At 37.6% G+C, this 14,048-nt stretch overlaps 2 protein-coding genes across 2 annotated transcripts; one reads left to right on the plus strand and one right to left on the minus strand.

Moving 5' to 3' along the window:
* The first annotated feature begins 514 nt into the window (after positions 1-514).
* LOC143886757 (phytoene synthase 2, chloroplastic-like) lies at positions 515-6,737 on the plus strand. Its single transcript, XM_077390870.1, has 6 exons — positions 515-1,585; positions 1,760-1,810; positions 2,941-3,113; positions 4,669-4,904; positions 5,230-5,422; positions 6,281-6,737. Exons 1-6 carry the CDS (start codon positions 1,126-1,128, stop codon positions 6,467-6,469), a joined length of 1,302 nt encoding a protein of 433 aa, XP_077246985.1. The 5' UTR covers positions 515-1,125; the 3' UTR covers positions 6,470-6,737.
* Positions 6,738-9,835: 3,098 nt separating this feature from the next.
* Positions 9,836-12,935, minus strand: LOC143886760 (glutathione S-transferase F12-like). The gene is made up of 3 exons (XM_077390872.1): positions 12,713-12,935; positions 12,175-12,223; positions 9,836-10,616 (listed from the first exon to the last, which is right to left on the minus strand). Exons 1-3 carry the CDS (start codon positions 12,857-12,859, stop codon positions 10,171-10,173), a joined length of 642 nt encoding a protein of 213 aa, XP_077246987.1. The 5' UTR covers positions 12,860-12,935; the 3' UTR covers positions 9,836-10,170.
* Positions 12,936-14,048: the final 1,113 nt, after the last annotated feature.

The raw sequence follows: 14,048 nt of genomic DNA on the forward strand, positions 1-14,048 counted from the left end.
GCCATACCGTACTTTTTTATAAAGTGAGGAGTGGACACGAGGTTTGGATCATCTTATGGTGCAGTATGTATGCATTGATGACGTGGCACGCAGGAGACCCGCTTACAAGGAGTGGACACGAGGTGTGAATTTGGTCTTCAAGACACCTTTTGCATTGGACGACAAAAGACCTTTTAGGGTGGGTCCCACCATAAGCACTAGATCTCCTAAAAAAGCACTCAAAACTCTCCGCCACCTCATGCCACGTGTTAAAACACACGTGTCCTCCTACTAAGGCTACCACCACCTCCATGTGATAAGGTTATCTTCCATACATTGGTCGAGCCTGCCACGTGTCACGTTTTAGGGATTCATTGAAAGAGCATTGTTTAGGAATCTAGAAGATCTTGGAAACAGAATACTTTTACTGAGGGCTTTGTATTTTTCTTATTTAGTTTGTCCATGAGACAGTGATGGTGTTTTGTTTTGTTTTGTTTTTTGTAATGTTTTTTTTGTAACTGAGTGGCAGAGTAAGAACAGGTAAGTGTTTTTTTTTTTTGGCATTCTTTGTCTTTTTTGTTCTAGTGGGTTTTGATGGGTTGATTCTTTGAAGATAAATGGGTGGTGAGTGGAGCTGGTGAAGTGAAAAACTCAAAACTCTAGTTTGGAAAACAAGGAAAAAGAACCCATCTTTCTATTTCTTGAGCTGGGTTTTGATCTTTGATATATGTTCTTTAGCTTTTGTTGTTCTTGGGGTTTTTTCTGAGATTGTACCTTTGTGTTCTTATTCTTTTTTTAGTGTGTGGGAAGAAAGTTTGTTAGAAAATAAAACCCTGAACTGTTTTTGTTTTCTCAAGTATTGTAGATTTCTCATAGGAGGGACTTTGATTTTGAGTTAAGCTCCTTCTATTTGTCACAAGTGAATTTTCCTTATAGTATTGTTTATGTGAATTCCATTGACAGGTTTTGATTTGATTAAGGGTTCTTAGAGTCCTGTTTTTTTTTTGTTTTTTTTATCAAAGGTGTGCTGCCTTTTAATAGAGAGCTAGTGTTGGGATTATCTAATATGTGGTAGGAAAAAAAACAGAGAGAGAAGAAAAAGAAGAAAATCCAAGGAGAGTTAAGAGGGTCAGGGTTGATTTCAAAATGTCCATTGCCATATTATGGGTTTCTTCACCCTCAGATATCTCCTACAACCTTGGGTTTTCAGAGTCAATTCGCGAGGGAGGGCGGTTTATTAATTCGAGATCTGTTAGTAGAGCTATGAGCTCAAGATATGAAGGGAAGGTGAAGGGAAAGAAACCTTGCTCTCTTCATGCAGATTTGAACTATGCTTCTTTGGGTTTTGATCAAGAAAACAATAGAAATTTCCCTATTGTTTCGAGTTTGATTGCAAACCCATCGGGGGAAATTGTGGTTTCATCAGAGCAAAAGGTCTATGATGTGGTCCTTAAACAAGCTGCTTTGGTTAAAGATCAAATGAGGTCAAAGGGCACTCTTGATGTGAAACCAGACATGGTTGTTCCAGGGACTCTTCATCTGTTGAACGAAGCTTATGACCGTTGTGGTGAAGTTTGCGCAGAGTATGCAAAGACATTTTACTTAGGTTGCTTCCTTATCTGTGTTCTTTAATATGTAGTTCTCTAATGAGCTTGGGGATGGGATTATTGTGTTCATGTGTCTTTGACAATGTAGCTTGGGGTTTTGAATTGTGCCTTTAGATTATGCTTAAGATGGAATTCATATGGAATTAACTTAATATTTCTGTTGATTTGTCCAGGAACGCTGCTCATGACCCCTGAGAGACGAAAAGCTATCTGGGCAATCTATGGTAAGTGATGGAAAGCTGTACATGATCTTTTGATTAGAAAATTTTCTTTGTTAGGAATCCAATTAACCATGAAGACTTTCAACTAGTAGATGATTGAAGATTTGCCTTGGAAGATAAATAAGTCGACGGCTTCTTTTTCTTTTCTTTTTTTCTGTTTGATTCACATTGTGTTTCAGTGGAAAAATATTGCAAACTAGGGACATGATGTTTCTACAGGACTACCAAAACTTGATTTAGTGGTGACAATATTCTCCAACTGCTTTAGCTATCTTTGATTGACAATTCTTGTCCATAGAAATATAGAAACTAGAAATCTTAAAACTATTTGACACTCTAAAGTAGTCTCCAGAAACAAAATTTGAGCTCCATATCATGATTGCCTGGACATAACAATACCATGGAAAAAATGTGAAATTCCACATAAAGGGTTAGTTTTGGTGTGCAATCTAATTACACGGTGGTTGCAATTTGTGTAAACCTGCTATCTAAAGTTGTTTGACTGAAAGTTTATACACAAGTTGCACCCACAATGCAATTAGAGTGCACACCCAAACTAACCCAAAAGACAGTCAATACCCCACAATCGTTTTCTAGCATGATATCCTGAAGTTCAGATTTTTTTTTTTTTTTTTTTCAATTTTTTCTGCTTAGCTTAAGGGACCTTTTCATACTTTTAAGTTAAATATCAAGAATCCAATAAACAAGAACATTCTAGGCATGGAAAATGGTATATAATTTGCCATTTTACAACTTTTGAATTTACAAGGCATAGCAACATTTTAAACAAAAATTAATCCAACAACTAAACTAGTCAATAAGGACTTCATGCACATGTGCTTGAACCTAATGGGAATTTAGAATCCAGGCAGGAGTGGGAATGGGAGGACTAGTAGAGCAGAGTACAAGTAAGTTTCTAACTGTCCCATATTGGTAGTGTACTAGTGAATTAGCTAAGACTAGATCTTCATCTTACCACTCTATAGAAAAAATATGTGTTTTAAGTTTTTTCTGGACATCTGTTTGAGAAATTGATGGGTCATCCCTTATTGTTTTTTCATTACAATTTTGTCTACTTGGACTTTTTAAGGTTGATTCCTCAAATGATAGTCTAAAGTCCCATTTATGTGCAGTATGGTGCAGAAGGACAGACGAACTTGTAGACGGGCCTAATGCTTCGCACATAACGCCAACGGCCCTAGACCGGTGGCAATCCAGGTTGGAGGATCTCTTCCAAGGTCGCCCATATGATATGTTTGATGCAGCTCTATCTGATACAGTTTTGAGGTATCCTGTCGACATACAGGTATTTTGTTTCTTCTTTTTCAGAAAAAAACTGCCATACTTCTTTTCATAGCTTTGAATCCTTCGAAGTATATCAATTCCATCCATTGTATAATAATAATTTAGAAAATTGAGATGAAAATTTTCGACTACGTTTTCTCGACTGGAATCAATTATTTTTCATAGAGTTCAGCAGTTTTCAAAGAGTGCCCATCTGGGTTTCTCTTTGGAAAGGTCAAATAATTACCAATGGGTTGTGGATTCCAACATATGACACAAAGTTACAAATTTTAATGAAAACAGGTCTGCTCAGTATCATCGACCAGAAGTCCTTTTATTGTGCTGTTGTATCAGGGTAGGTTAGATATTTTATGGAATCCATCACTATTTTCTCAAAACTGCCGGACCAACAATTTGGAAAGACATAGGACATGTGTAAAAATTTCATGAAAAAAAAAACTTTCTAACCATGAAAAAAATTTCATGGAATAAGTTTTTACCATGTGTAATAGAAAAAAAAAACATAGGGAAGAGAGAGATTGATTTGAGAGGTGGTGAGTGAGGAGAGCAGGGTATGGGGTTGAAAATCAGAAAAAACAAAAATCCTATCTTAAACAGGGAATTTTTTTTTTCTTTGTTTAACAACCCCATCACATGTTCTCCTCACTTAACAGCTGTTGATGCCGAAATCTGGTTCACGTGTTGATGGACGGTAGAGCTTAAATCTGTGATAAACCTGTGCTCACAGAAAGCACGTTAGGGATACCGGAGTGTGGACTCCGGGAGACCACTTGACGCTCAAGTCAGAAATCGACACATAGGAGAAGTAAGCAATGAAACTAGAAGGTTATGGAGGTAATTGGAGGAGATGATTCAAGATGTTGAAGACGCGTTCCTTTGAGCGTGGGGGTCTCTTTATAAAGGAGTCGTCCAAGGCAATTTAGGAGATTTGCCTTAGTGGGAGTCTTTCCTTATCAGTAGACTTCCCTTTGAGTTAATTTCGATTCTTATCTTGATAAGTACCAGGTTTCCTTATGGGAACTGGTTTCTAAGTTGGTCGATCGACCTCGTGGAAGAGTAGCTTCATGACCTCAATCGGGACTTTCCTTTTGGAGTGCCTTCCTGTTTTAGGAGACGTTGCTAATCCGGAGACGGGGAGTATCGCTTGCCTTTATATTAGAGAAGCAAGGCTAGCTTCCTATTTAGGGGGATATACCAGGTGTCGTTTTTCACTGGAGATACCGATTTTACCCATAACAGCAGCCATCTCAAATCTCTCTCCCACTAGCCCTCTCACCCTTCTCTCAGCTTCGGTACAAAAATATTCCATGATTTCTTTTAATGATTGCCAAACATGCCTATAGGTGTGTTAGAATCATGAAATTGAATTAAGGCAGCATTTAGCTTGTCTTAGAAAATCAGAATCCCAATGTTCATGAGCATTTCAATCATAGTATATATTCCCTACATTCCTTAGAGGAAAATGTCCTAATTTCATTATTTTCCATCATCCTTCGCAACTGTAATGCCCATAATGTAATTGACTTTTCATCAATTCTAAATTTCTTCTCTTTCAGCCATTCGAAGACATGATTGAAGGAATGAGGATGGACCTTGTGAAGTCAAGATACATGAACTTTGATGAGCTCTATCTCTATTGTTACTACGTAGCTGGAACTGTTGGTTTAATGAGCGTGCCAGTGATGGGTATAGCTCCAGATTCACAGGCAACAACAGAAAGTGTCTACAATGCTGCCTTGGCATTAGGAATTGCAAATCAGCTCACCAATATTCTTAGGGATGTTGGAGAAGAGTAAGTGAAAATTCATTGAACTATCTTTCTACCTCTATTTGTCCTTATGTTCACCTAGCTAGTTAACAAACATTTTTTTTTGAAGAAAGATAACTATATTCATAGCAAAAAAGATATTATAGATTCACGTCAATGGGTAGAGAGGACCCACCCTCAATGCCCCAGATTTAGTCAACTGATCCGCTAGATCGTTGGCACTCTGAGGAACATGAACAAAAGATAGAAAACTATCATTAATCATAGAACTAGTCTCATCCAAAAAACTTAGTTATCTCAATAAAAAACTATCTCTTTTTATTCTTCTTATGGGTTTTTGTGTGTTCAGTGCTAGAAGAGGAAGGGTTTATCTGCCACAGGACGAGCTGGAACAAGCAGGGCTTTCGGATGATGATATATTCGCGGGGAGGGTGACGGACAAATGGAGGAGCTTTATGAAGAACCAAATTAAGAGGGCTAGGATGTTCTTCCAGGAAGCAGAGAAAGGACTAACAGAGCTTAATAAAGCCAGTAGATGGCCGGTAAATTCAAAATACACCTCTATTTTTTCATGGAACTAACACACTGTAAACTGCACAAGAAAACTCCCCAAAAGCCATTAGAAATCTGAAGGTCTTTATTTACAGATAAAGCTTACTGTCCTATAAACCCAAAATTCTTTAGATTGTAGACTTGCAACCTTAAGTCATTTATTACCAAAGTGCCCTCACCTCTATGTTTCCAATTTCTAGCTCCATGAAAATAGTTAGATCATCTATTTCCAAATGCTCTAAGCCTCTATCCCATTATATTGTAGATTTTTGAATTTATCTATTCCATTTATAGTTGTAAATGTAACAAAGTTGTTTTTCACCATCTAGACATTATAGGGATGCAAACAAACATACATACATACCATAAAACCCGAAATGTAAGCTTATACATACATACCTACATACATATAGGCCACTGATATTGGCACTACCATGTTTTAATAATTGCACAAACTCAGCCTGTCTTTTCTTATCTAATTGGCTTCTGAAAGCTTTTTGGGAACTGGAAGAACTTTTGACTGTTGCTTAAATAATAAACGACAAGACGAGTTAGTGCAATTATCAAAACATGGTTGTGCAAATATCAGTAGCCTAAATACCCCCACTCAGACTGCAAGTTTTCAATCCTATTTATGAACTTATATACCATTTGTTTATGAGATTGATCACACACCCATCAGATCTCAAATTTACAACCCAATTATACTTTTGGAGGATCGGAGACTTCCCCAATTCAACATATCTAAGGGGAGCACCAAGTAGGGCAAATAAAACAAGCTTTTTGTATAATATGAACACATATGATGGAATGACTAAAACAACATTTATGACCATCTCTTGCTACAGGTTTGGGCTTCCTTGCTTTTGTACGGCCAGATTTTAGATGAGATCGAAGCAAACGATTACGACAACTTCACAAAGAGGGCATATGTAAGCAAAGGTAAGAAGATAGTGGCATTGCCTTTTGCCTATGCAAAATCTATGGTGAGTCCTTCAAGAACACTGTCGAGCCTTGCAAAAGCAGGATCACAGTAAGAAGCAAAAACCAACATCATCACCATTATTATCATCATTTTCTGAAGAAGATTGCAACCCCTCTTCTTATATGCATTACATGGAAATATTCTCAAAGAAAAATAAGTAATTATATGTTGTAGTAAACTAGAATGAGAAAGGAATTTCTACCAGCATTTCTGGCAGTGTTCTATTCTTTATTTTTTACTTGTCCTCTTGGTTATGTGATTTTGAAGGGGGCAGTGAGAAATTGGTCCCATCAATCTAAAATTGTTTGTGGGACTGTAAATATCTATTTTTCTTCTAAATCTTTTCTTTAAACATCAACAGAAATGAATTCTGTATCTATAAACCCGTCACATGATTTAACAAAAAAAAAATCTTCTCCTCATGAAGAAAAACTAGTCACTGACTCACTGGTCAACAGACCCATGTGTGAAACAACCAATTTCTCCAAAAGCTAAAGCTGTTATTTAATCGTTTATACTTCAACAGTCTCTACTAGGACTTTTCTGATGAGTTGTTCAAGGCTGTTACAATTTCTAAAAAAAACTGTTAACAAACAATCAGAATTATAGGGGTGCAACTTGGGTCGGGCCAGTTTGAGTTTTTTGGTAAAAAATGAATTGGAATCAACCCGAACCCAACCCTATTTAAAGGTAAAAGCTCAACCTGGATTCCAAATAATCGACATGATCGGAAAAGTGTTTAGTTAAGTGAAGAATGCCATTATCAAAACAAGACAGAGGGATGTCACTTCCCTAAATAGATAATTGTGAAGGACCACATCCCATTCTCTCAACAAATCCTCAATTAAGCCTTATAAATGATCCCCAAGCAGCCTTTCTCCCTAAGCAGCCATTGCCCTGTGTACTGTCTTTTGACAATAGTAACAACTAATAAGTAATCATTGCAAGGCCCTTATCCAAATAGAGGAATTGTTAGGGCTCTACTATATCTTAGGCAAGGTGAGAAAATTCATGCACACACCCACAAGAGAACATTGGGTAACAGTCAAAAAGAAGTTTGCACTACTTGAAAGACACCATGACTAATGATATTTTTCTTAGATCATCCTTTACCAATAATCTTCCAAGTTTTCATTGATGCTGATTGGGTCGATTGCCCTGATGATTGATATTCAACTGTGAGCTATTGTATCTACTTTCGCCCTAATCTCAATTATTGGAGCTGTTGTGAAAACCCCTTACGTGGTTCAGCAAAGCGTACATTCACAACAGATGCAACGGGAAAATCCACTATAGAAATAGGAGATTACAAGAGAAGATGTATTTTTTTATGACATAAGGTATCCCCACCCCATTTTAGGGCGAGACTAATCCCTATGGATGCACGCAATCACCCATAAACCATGGGCATCGGGTTTACTACAGGGTATTCGAACTCTTGTCACTAGGGAGCATACCCATGACTTTAAGCCAAATAGCCACACCCGTTCGGGTTAACAAGAGAAGATTAGTATCTCTCACCAAAACCCCAAGAAACAACCCTGATACACCGTTTTTCCCTTTTTGATCTCAACCCTCTCCTTAAAGAACAAAGAAACCAAAGATAAGCCCTAAAACCCCTTTTATATAAATCGGGCCAAAACTTACTCGAATCGGGCTGAGATCACTTAATTAAAACGGGCCATATCGTACTTTTAATAAAATGACCTATTTAGGCTGTGGCCCATCTAATCGACGGTTTGGATCATCCTATGGTGCGGGCCATATAGTACTTTTAATATCCTATCGTGCGGGCCATATAGTACTTTTAATAAAGTGAGGAGTGCCCTCATCATTATACAGTAGTGCTTATAACATTTCCCTATAACAATCCTATTCTTAGTGGGAAAGCTATTGTTTTGGTCTTTTTATATCAAATCTCAAGGTTTTTGTCAGAAAGCCGCAATCGTCATGGCTACTAACGAGATCATCTCCAACTCACTGGAAATCTTATTTTGAAGTTTCATGGGAGAAGAAAAGTGATTTGTGAGGTAATCTTGTATTTCAGTATTTTTATGTGGCCTCTTTATATTTTTGGTAAACCTAAAGTTTTGAGCAAAGAACTTGAGGAGAGGAAAAATGGTACAATATTATGTTGTCTTAACGGATCCCTATCTTGGATTTGTCCTGTAGCTTTTTTTTTCTTCACACTAAAGGGTTTTTCATGAAAATTTGGTGCTATGGTTTGGTTTGTGCTGCTCTTATTATCTTTCTAGCGTTCTGATTTTCCATTGTCTATTTGTGGGTGATTTATTTTCCCTGCATTCTCGCATATTTGTGGGTTGTTTTGATTGTTTGATTCAAACACTCGTAGTAAGGCCTTGATTCCCAATAAGAAATTAGTGGGTTTACATGTCTCAATCTTACAAAACTGATTTTTGTGCCCAAAATTAAACACAAATTTGAAACCAATAATTAGTATTGGACTCAAAATCGATTCTCAAAATCCAAAACAAACAGCACCCTTTTTTAACTTGGAAGTCATCTTGGGACCCAGGGCAACTCCTTAAATTTTATTAATAAGAATAAAAGATACAAGAAGAGGGCATATAACCTTGCCTCTAACCCATAATTAGGGGTGTAAACGGATTGAATTTGAAGCGGATATGGCTATATCCGAATTCGATAAAAGTATACACTACCCGAATTCGGATTCGGATTCGAATTTGATGGATATTTAATATCTATTACCGAATTCAATTCCGGGGATATTGTTCGAATTCGTATATTATCCGTATTCATTTATCTGGTAAATTTGAACATTTTACTGCAGCACTTTATCTTTCTTCTCTTTCTTACTCCTCGAATGAAAATTGATCCGAGTCGTCCATTTATCATCAATCACCTTGATGGCCTTTTTGCTTTAGAATTCTCTGGAAGCTATGCCATCTTCTTTCAATCACCATCATCCATTTGTCTCTTTCATCTTACAACCCACATTTGTTGCTTCATAAAGAAGCCATGTTAAACTCCAAGAATGCCCTTAAAATGAGAGATTACTCCATTTCCAACCCAAAACACTTTTTTTGTTTTTGTTTTGTTTTTCAAAAAAGAAAATTCACTTTTCTTTTAGAAATAAAAGATAGTGTGCCATTACTAAAAAAAAATATTAATGATATTATTAATAATAAATAAAAAGGATGTACTTCTAGCCTTCTCGGATTCAGATGTTAAACGGATCGAATATACCATTTACCAGATTCGCATCCGCTAAGAGCCGGATATGTCATAAACGGACTCGGATAATATCCGCTTGAAACGGATTCAGATAATATTCGCTTTAAACGGATTCGAATGTGGACGGTAATCGAATTTTTGAATATCCATTTACACCCCTACCCATAATACGATGGAAATAGAACAGAAAACCCCTTACCCGAAAAAGAAAGCAACATTACTTATTACATTTATAGGGAATACAGCCACATCTAGTTCCTCTTCTTGAATCCTCTGGAAGGCTGGCCCAATCCCAAAAAGCTGAGTTTGTGCTAGTGTCGCAGGCATAATTAGCCAAGCTGTCTACCACAAGATTACATTCCCATACTTGGGTGACTTGCTTTTCATGAATTGTAAGTACAATACATTATAAGATAATATTACATTTATAGCAAGAGATCCCATTTATTTTACCTTCACTTGAAGCAAAAACACTTATCACTTGGATTACTAACCCCACAAACTACATAGAAGTTAAAACAAGCTTAAACCCTTAAATTATGTCATTAGCTTCATCACTTTCTTCCAAGCAGGTCTGTTAGAAATGTCCTCCCACCAGGCATTCATATTTTCCCTCTCCCTCACTAGATGACCCATTCCGGCCTCGGTTGTCAAGAAACTAATGGCAGGAAGGTGGCTTAAATCGGCCAGGGTGAAGAAGTCTCCAGCCAAATACTTGGTTTCTCCTAGTCGTTGCTCGTAAACATCGAACACATTCCCAAGCTTTTGCTCGCAGCATCGGACCAAGTGCATGTCCCCTCCCTCGCCCATTCTTGGGAGGACGAGCAATTGGAGCACAATGGTGTACACCAATTCATTGAAGTTGTGGGCTTCCACTTCCAGCCATTGATCCACCAAAGCGCGATCCTCTAGAGTGATCCCCAGTAGGTTTGTCCCCTGGTTTGGATACTTAGCTGCATAGTATCTAATAATTGCCCTGGACTCTGAGAATTTCGAGTTCATCAACGCACACATGCACACAAAAGAAAATAAAGAGCCAGACAAATCAATAATTAATATCATTAAAACAAATCTCAATGGTGATTTCAATTTATTCTGAATTTAACTATTTAAAATATATTTTCTAAAAATTTTAAAAATGGTAAATAAGTTTTTTTTTAGGAAAGTGTTCCTAAGTTATAGCTTAGATAAGCTTATCTAAGCTATAGCTCTGGCTCCACATTTTTTGGGGATCCAAAGCATTCATTTGGGAGGCCCTTCTATGGATAGGGTGTGTACAAAAAATCAGCCCTATAGGATCATCCTAACCCTGCCATCTGTTGAGGGAAAAAATGGGCAGAAACATGGATACACAGTGTCTGTCCATTTTCCACTCCACCTTTGATTGGGTTAGGATGATCCTATAGGGCTGATTTTTGGCACACACCCTATCCATGGAAGGGCCTTCCAAGTAAATGCTTTGGATCCCTCAAAAAATGTGAGGCCACATGTGTTTTTGAGCTATAGCTTAGACAAGCTTAGATAAGCTTTTTTTTAATTTTTTTCACATAAAATTGGTATAGACTATTAGATACTAAAATGAAAAGGACTAGAAATCCACGATAAGCTTAAACTAGGATCTCTACAAAAATTAAAGTTTAATCTGCATATAATCTAAATGAGTGTGGATATAGTAATATAGTAAAGTTTGAATTGCTAAATTCTTGAAGAAACAAAGTGATATAGTTATTCCCATGCTAATTACAATATTTTTGGAATAAGTCTCATGTCTTTTCCCATTAAAGCACGAACACTGGTAATATAATTATCATAATTTAATTAAATTTATAATAACGGCAAATAGCTCTAAAATGATAATAAGTAATTTATTTGGAAAATTTGAATCATTTATTTTTTTGAGGTAAGCTAGGATTTAGCAGGACCCCTACCGGTTTATTAAATGAAAAGAAAGACTATACATTTAAGAATGAAAATTGTCATCACTACCTCGAGATCCACTAGTAGATAAGGGGAAAAAAGGACTCAAATGACCAAGAAAATACTATTAGTGACCCATGAGCCATATAGGCCCCTTTTCCACATGGCTATAGTTAGCATGGAAATATGGGCCCGTTTGGATACCTTAGATTTTGTATTTGGATTTAGAATTGAGTTTTCAGTACAAAATGAATAGATCTGCCAGCTCATGTTGAGGGAGACAGAGAGGGAAGGGGGTACTTCCTGCTGCAGGGGAGAGGTTGAGGAGCCAAGATGATGAAGGAAACTGCCAGATCTGTGGATTTCCAATTTCTTATTTCCACAGTTTATTTCGAAATCTGATTTTTTTCACTGTCAGTCCCTGAATTGGAAATTCAAGAATTTGATTGGGATCCAAATGTCAACTCAAAAAGGGCTGCAAACGTGAGAATTCCAAATCAAAATCTTCTCGGCATTCAAACGTGCCCTATGTGACCAAATTACTGATCTTCTCACATATGTTCCATATTCAACTACTTAGTAGAAAGAAAAAAAAGCTAAAAAATAAATAAAAAAAGTAACTACCGAAAAGCCTGAATTTTCCATCCTCCACGACAGGAACTTGTCCGAACGGCTGCAAAATTATCCAAATAAAAAAAATCAGATTTTTTTGAAAGAGAACAAGGTGATAGATTGTCATGATGAACAAAAATGGTGATAGATTGTCATGATGAACAAAAAGTAACAAGGTGATAGATTGTCATGATGAACAAAAATGGCACAGCATAGTCACATGAGGCGCGTTTGGTGATCGACCCATTTGTAAGATTGAGACATGTAAAGAATCAATGGCTCGGATTAAACTTAATTAGAAATGGTGACACTTCCATTGCACTTAATCGAGGGATATGATCATCCAATGAGAGTGGGACCAGAGACACTTATCAAAATATTCGATGATCCAGACCATCCACCTAGTTGGCTCTTGTGGATTGCCTACGGTTAAAAAATCACACCAATCAATGTGTGATTTTTAGACCGTATCGGGATGACCCAGATCACGGATCGTTCATCAGACGCTTCAGATCGCGTCAAGATACAACTCCAACTAAAGATTAATCACCTGTATAGTAAGAAACTCTGGTCTCTTTTGCTCCCCATTCACCAAATCCACCTCTACCACTTCAAACTCTACATCTTTCTCAAAGAGGCAAGCCATTACCCTCTGAGGACAAGCTGCTCTAACAGGGCCATACACTTTCACTGCCATTTCTGTGAAAACACGACACTCCTTGAAGGACAAAAGCTCAGAAATTAAGAAGGAAAGAGACCAAAATGAGTGTTGTTAGGGACAAAGACAAGGGTGGCCAAACTCTCCCTTTTATAGGATGGTTTGATGTTTGCGAAAACAACATGTGTATATATGGTAGCTGTCGCGTGCATTCATCTACCGGGGGCTGAAACCAGAGCTCAAAGTTTCAAAGCTATGCATTTGCATGGGTAATCATGGGCCATGTGGCCAAAAGATGTACGTACACTTATCCTCCTTATGCAGTTGTCATGGAAACAGTATTATATTAAATACTAGGGATTTGCTAGGCAATTTCGAGGAAAGCCGTTTCACGGCTGGCTATTGCATGTGAGAACAGCCACCTCAGATGAATTTAATGAATAAGACGAAATCTGCCCGAAAGTCAACTTGTCTGGCTGTTCTCACATGCAAAAGCCAGCCGCGAAATGTCTTTCTACCAAATTGCCTAGTAAATCCCTATGTACTTTTAGGGGGATTTGCTGGGACTTTTGCATAAAGGCACCTCTCATAAATTAAATGAATAAGACAAAATCTGCTCAAAAGTGAGCCTGTGTGGCTGGTTTCTCATGCAAAAGCCAGCCGTGAAATTCCTTTATGCATAAGTCGCTAGCAAATCCCAACTTAAGGAGATTGAAACAAGGGGACAGACAAGATCGACGGGACCAAGATCCATGCCGATCCTGCCTTTCCATGCCCAACAACTGCCACGGCATCTTCCTTTTCACATTATCATTTCTCAACCTTTGAATCTTAATCCTACGGTAGATTTTGCTCCGTACAAAAAAAACCGATCTATAAGACCTAATTAGTAAGGAGATAGTATACGAGTCAAACCAAAAACCCTTGGCCCTGTTTGGTTGCAAAACAAATGGAAGACAGCTGGGCATTTTCCGGGATATGGAATGCCAAATGTTGTTTGGTTGTCAAATTTGAGCTTAAATTCTATTTGACTTCAAGTCATTGAGGAGACATCATCATTAGCCTTTTCCCTAGGTGGCACTTATATGGCGTGATTGTCCCCTCTACTAATCTTCCAATGTAAAACCTCCATTCTGGTGGATTTTAAAGGGAGAAGAGTGGAATCTGTCTTGCCTTGTGGAATCATTACATTTCTCTCTCTCTCTTCCCTTTCTCTCTCTTCTACCAT

The sequence above is a fragment of the Tasmannia lanceolata genome, unplaced genomic scaffold (genome assembly GCF_043159265.1).
Source record: "Tasmannia lanceolata isolate RefF3 unplaced genomic scaffold, GAP_Taslan_0.1 ptg000011l, whole genome shotgun sequence".
Lineage (NCBI taxonomy): Eukaryota > Viridiplantae > Streptophyta > Magnoliopsida > Canellales > Winteraceae > Tasmannia > Tasmannia lanceolata.

Excerpts from the sequence above, each read along its gene's own strand:
- LOC143886757 (XM_077390870.1), top strand. The coding sequence starts at position 1,126 with ATGTCCATTGCCATATTATGGGTTTCTTCACCCTCAGATATCTCCTAC. Across the intron at positions 1,811-2,940 it reads AGCTATCTGGGCAATCTATG|TATGGTGCAGAAGGACAGAC; the intron begins GTAAGTGATGGA and ends ATTTATGTGCAG. Across the intron at positions 5,423-6,280 it reads ATAAAGCCAGTAGATGGCCG|GTTTGGGCTTCCTTGCTTTT; the intron begins GTAAATTCAAAA and ends CTCTTGCTACAG.
- LOC143886760 (XM_077390872.1), bottom strand. The coding sequence starts at position 12,859 with ATGGCAGTGAAAGTGTATGGCCCTGTTAGAGCAGCTTGTCCTCAGAGG. Across the intron at positions 12,224-12,712 it reads CAGAGTTTCTTACTATACAG|CCGTTCGGACAAGTTCCTGT; the intron begins GTGATTAATCTT and ends ATAATTTTGCAG. Across the intron at positions 10,617-12,174 it reads TGGAAAATTCAGGCTTTTCG|AGTCCAGGGCAATTATTAGA; the intron begins GTAGTTACTTTT and ends CGAAATTCTCAG.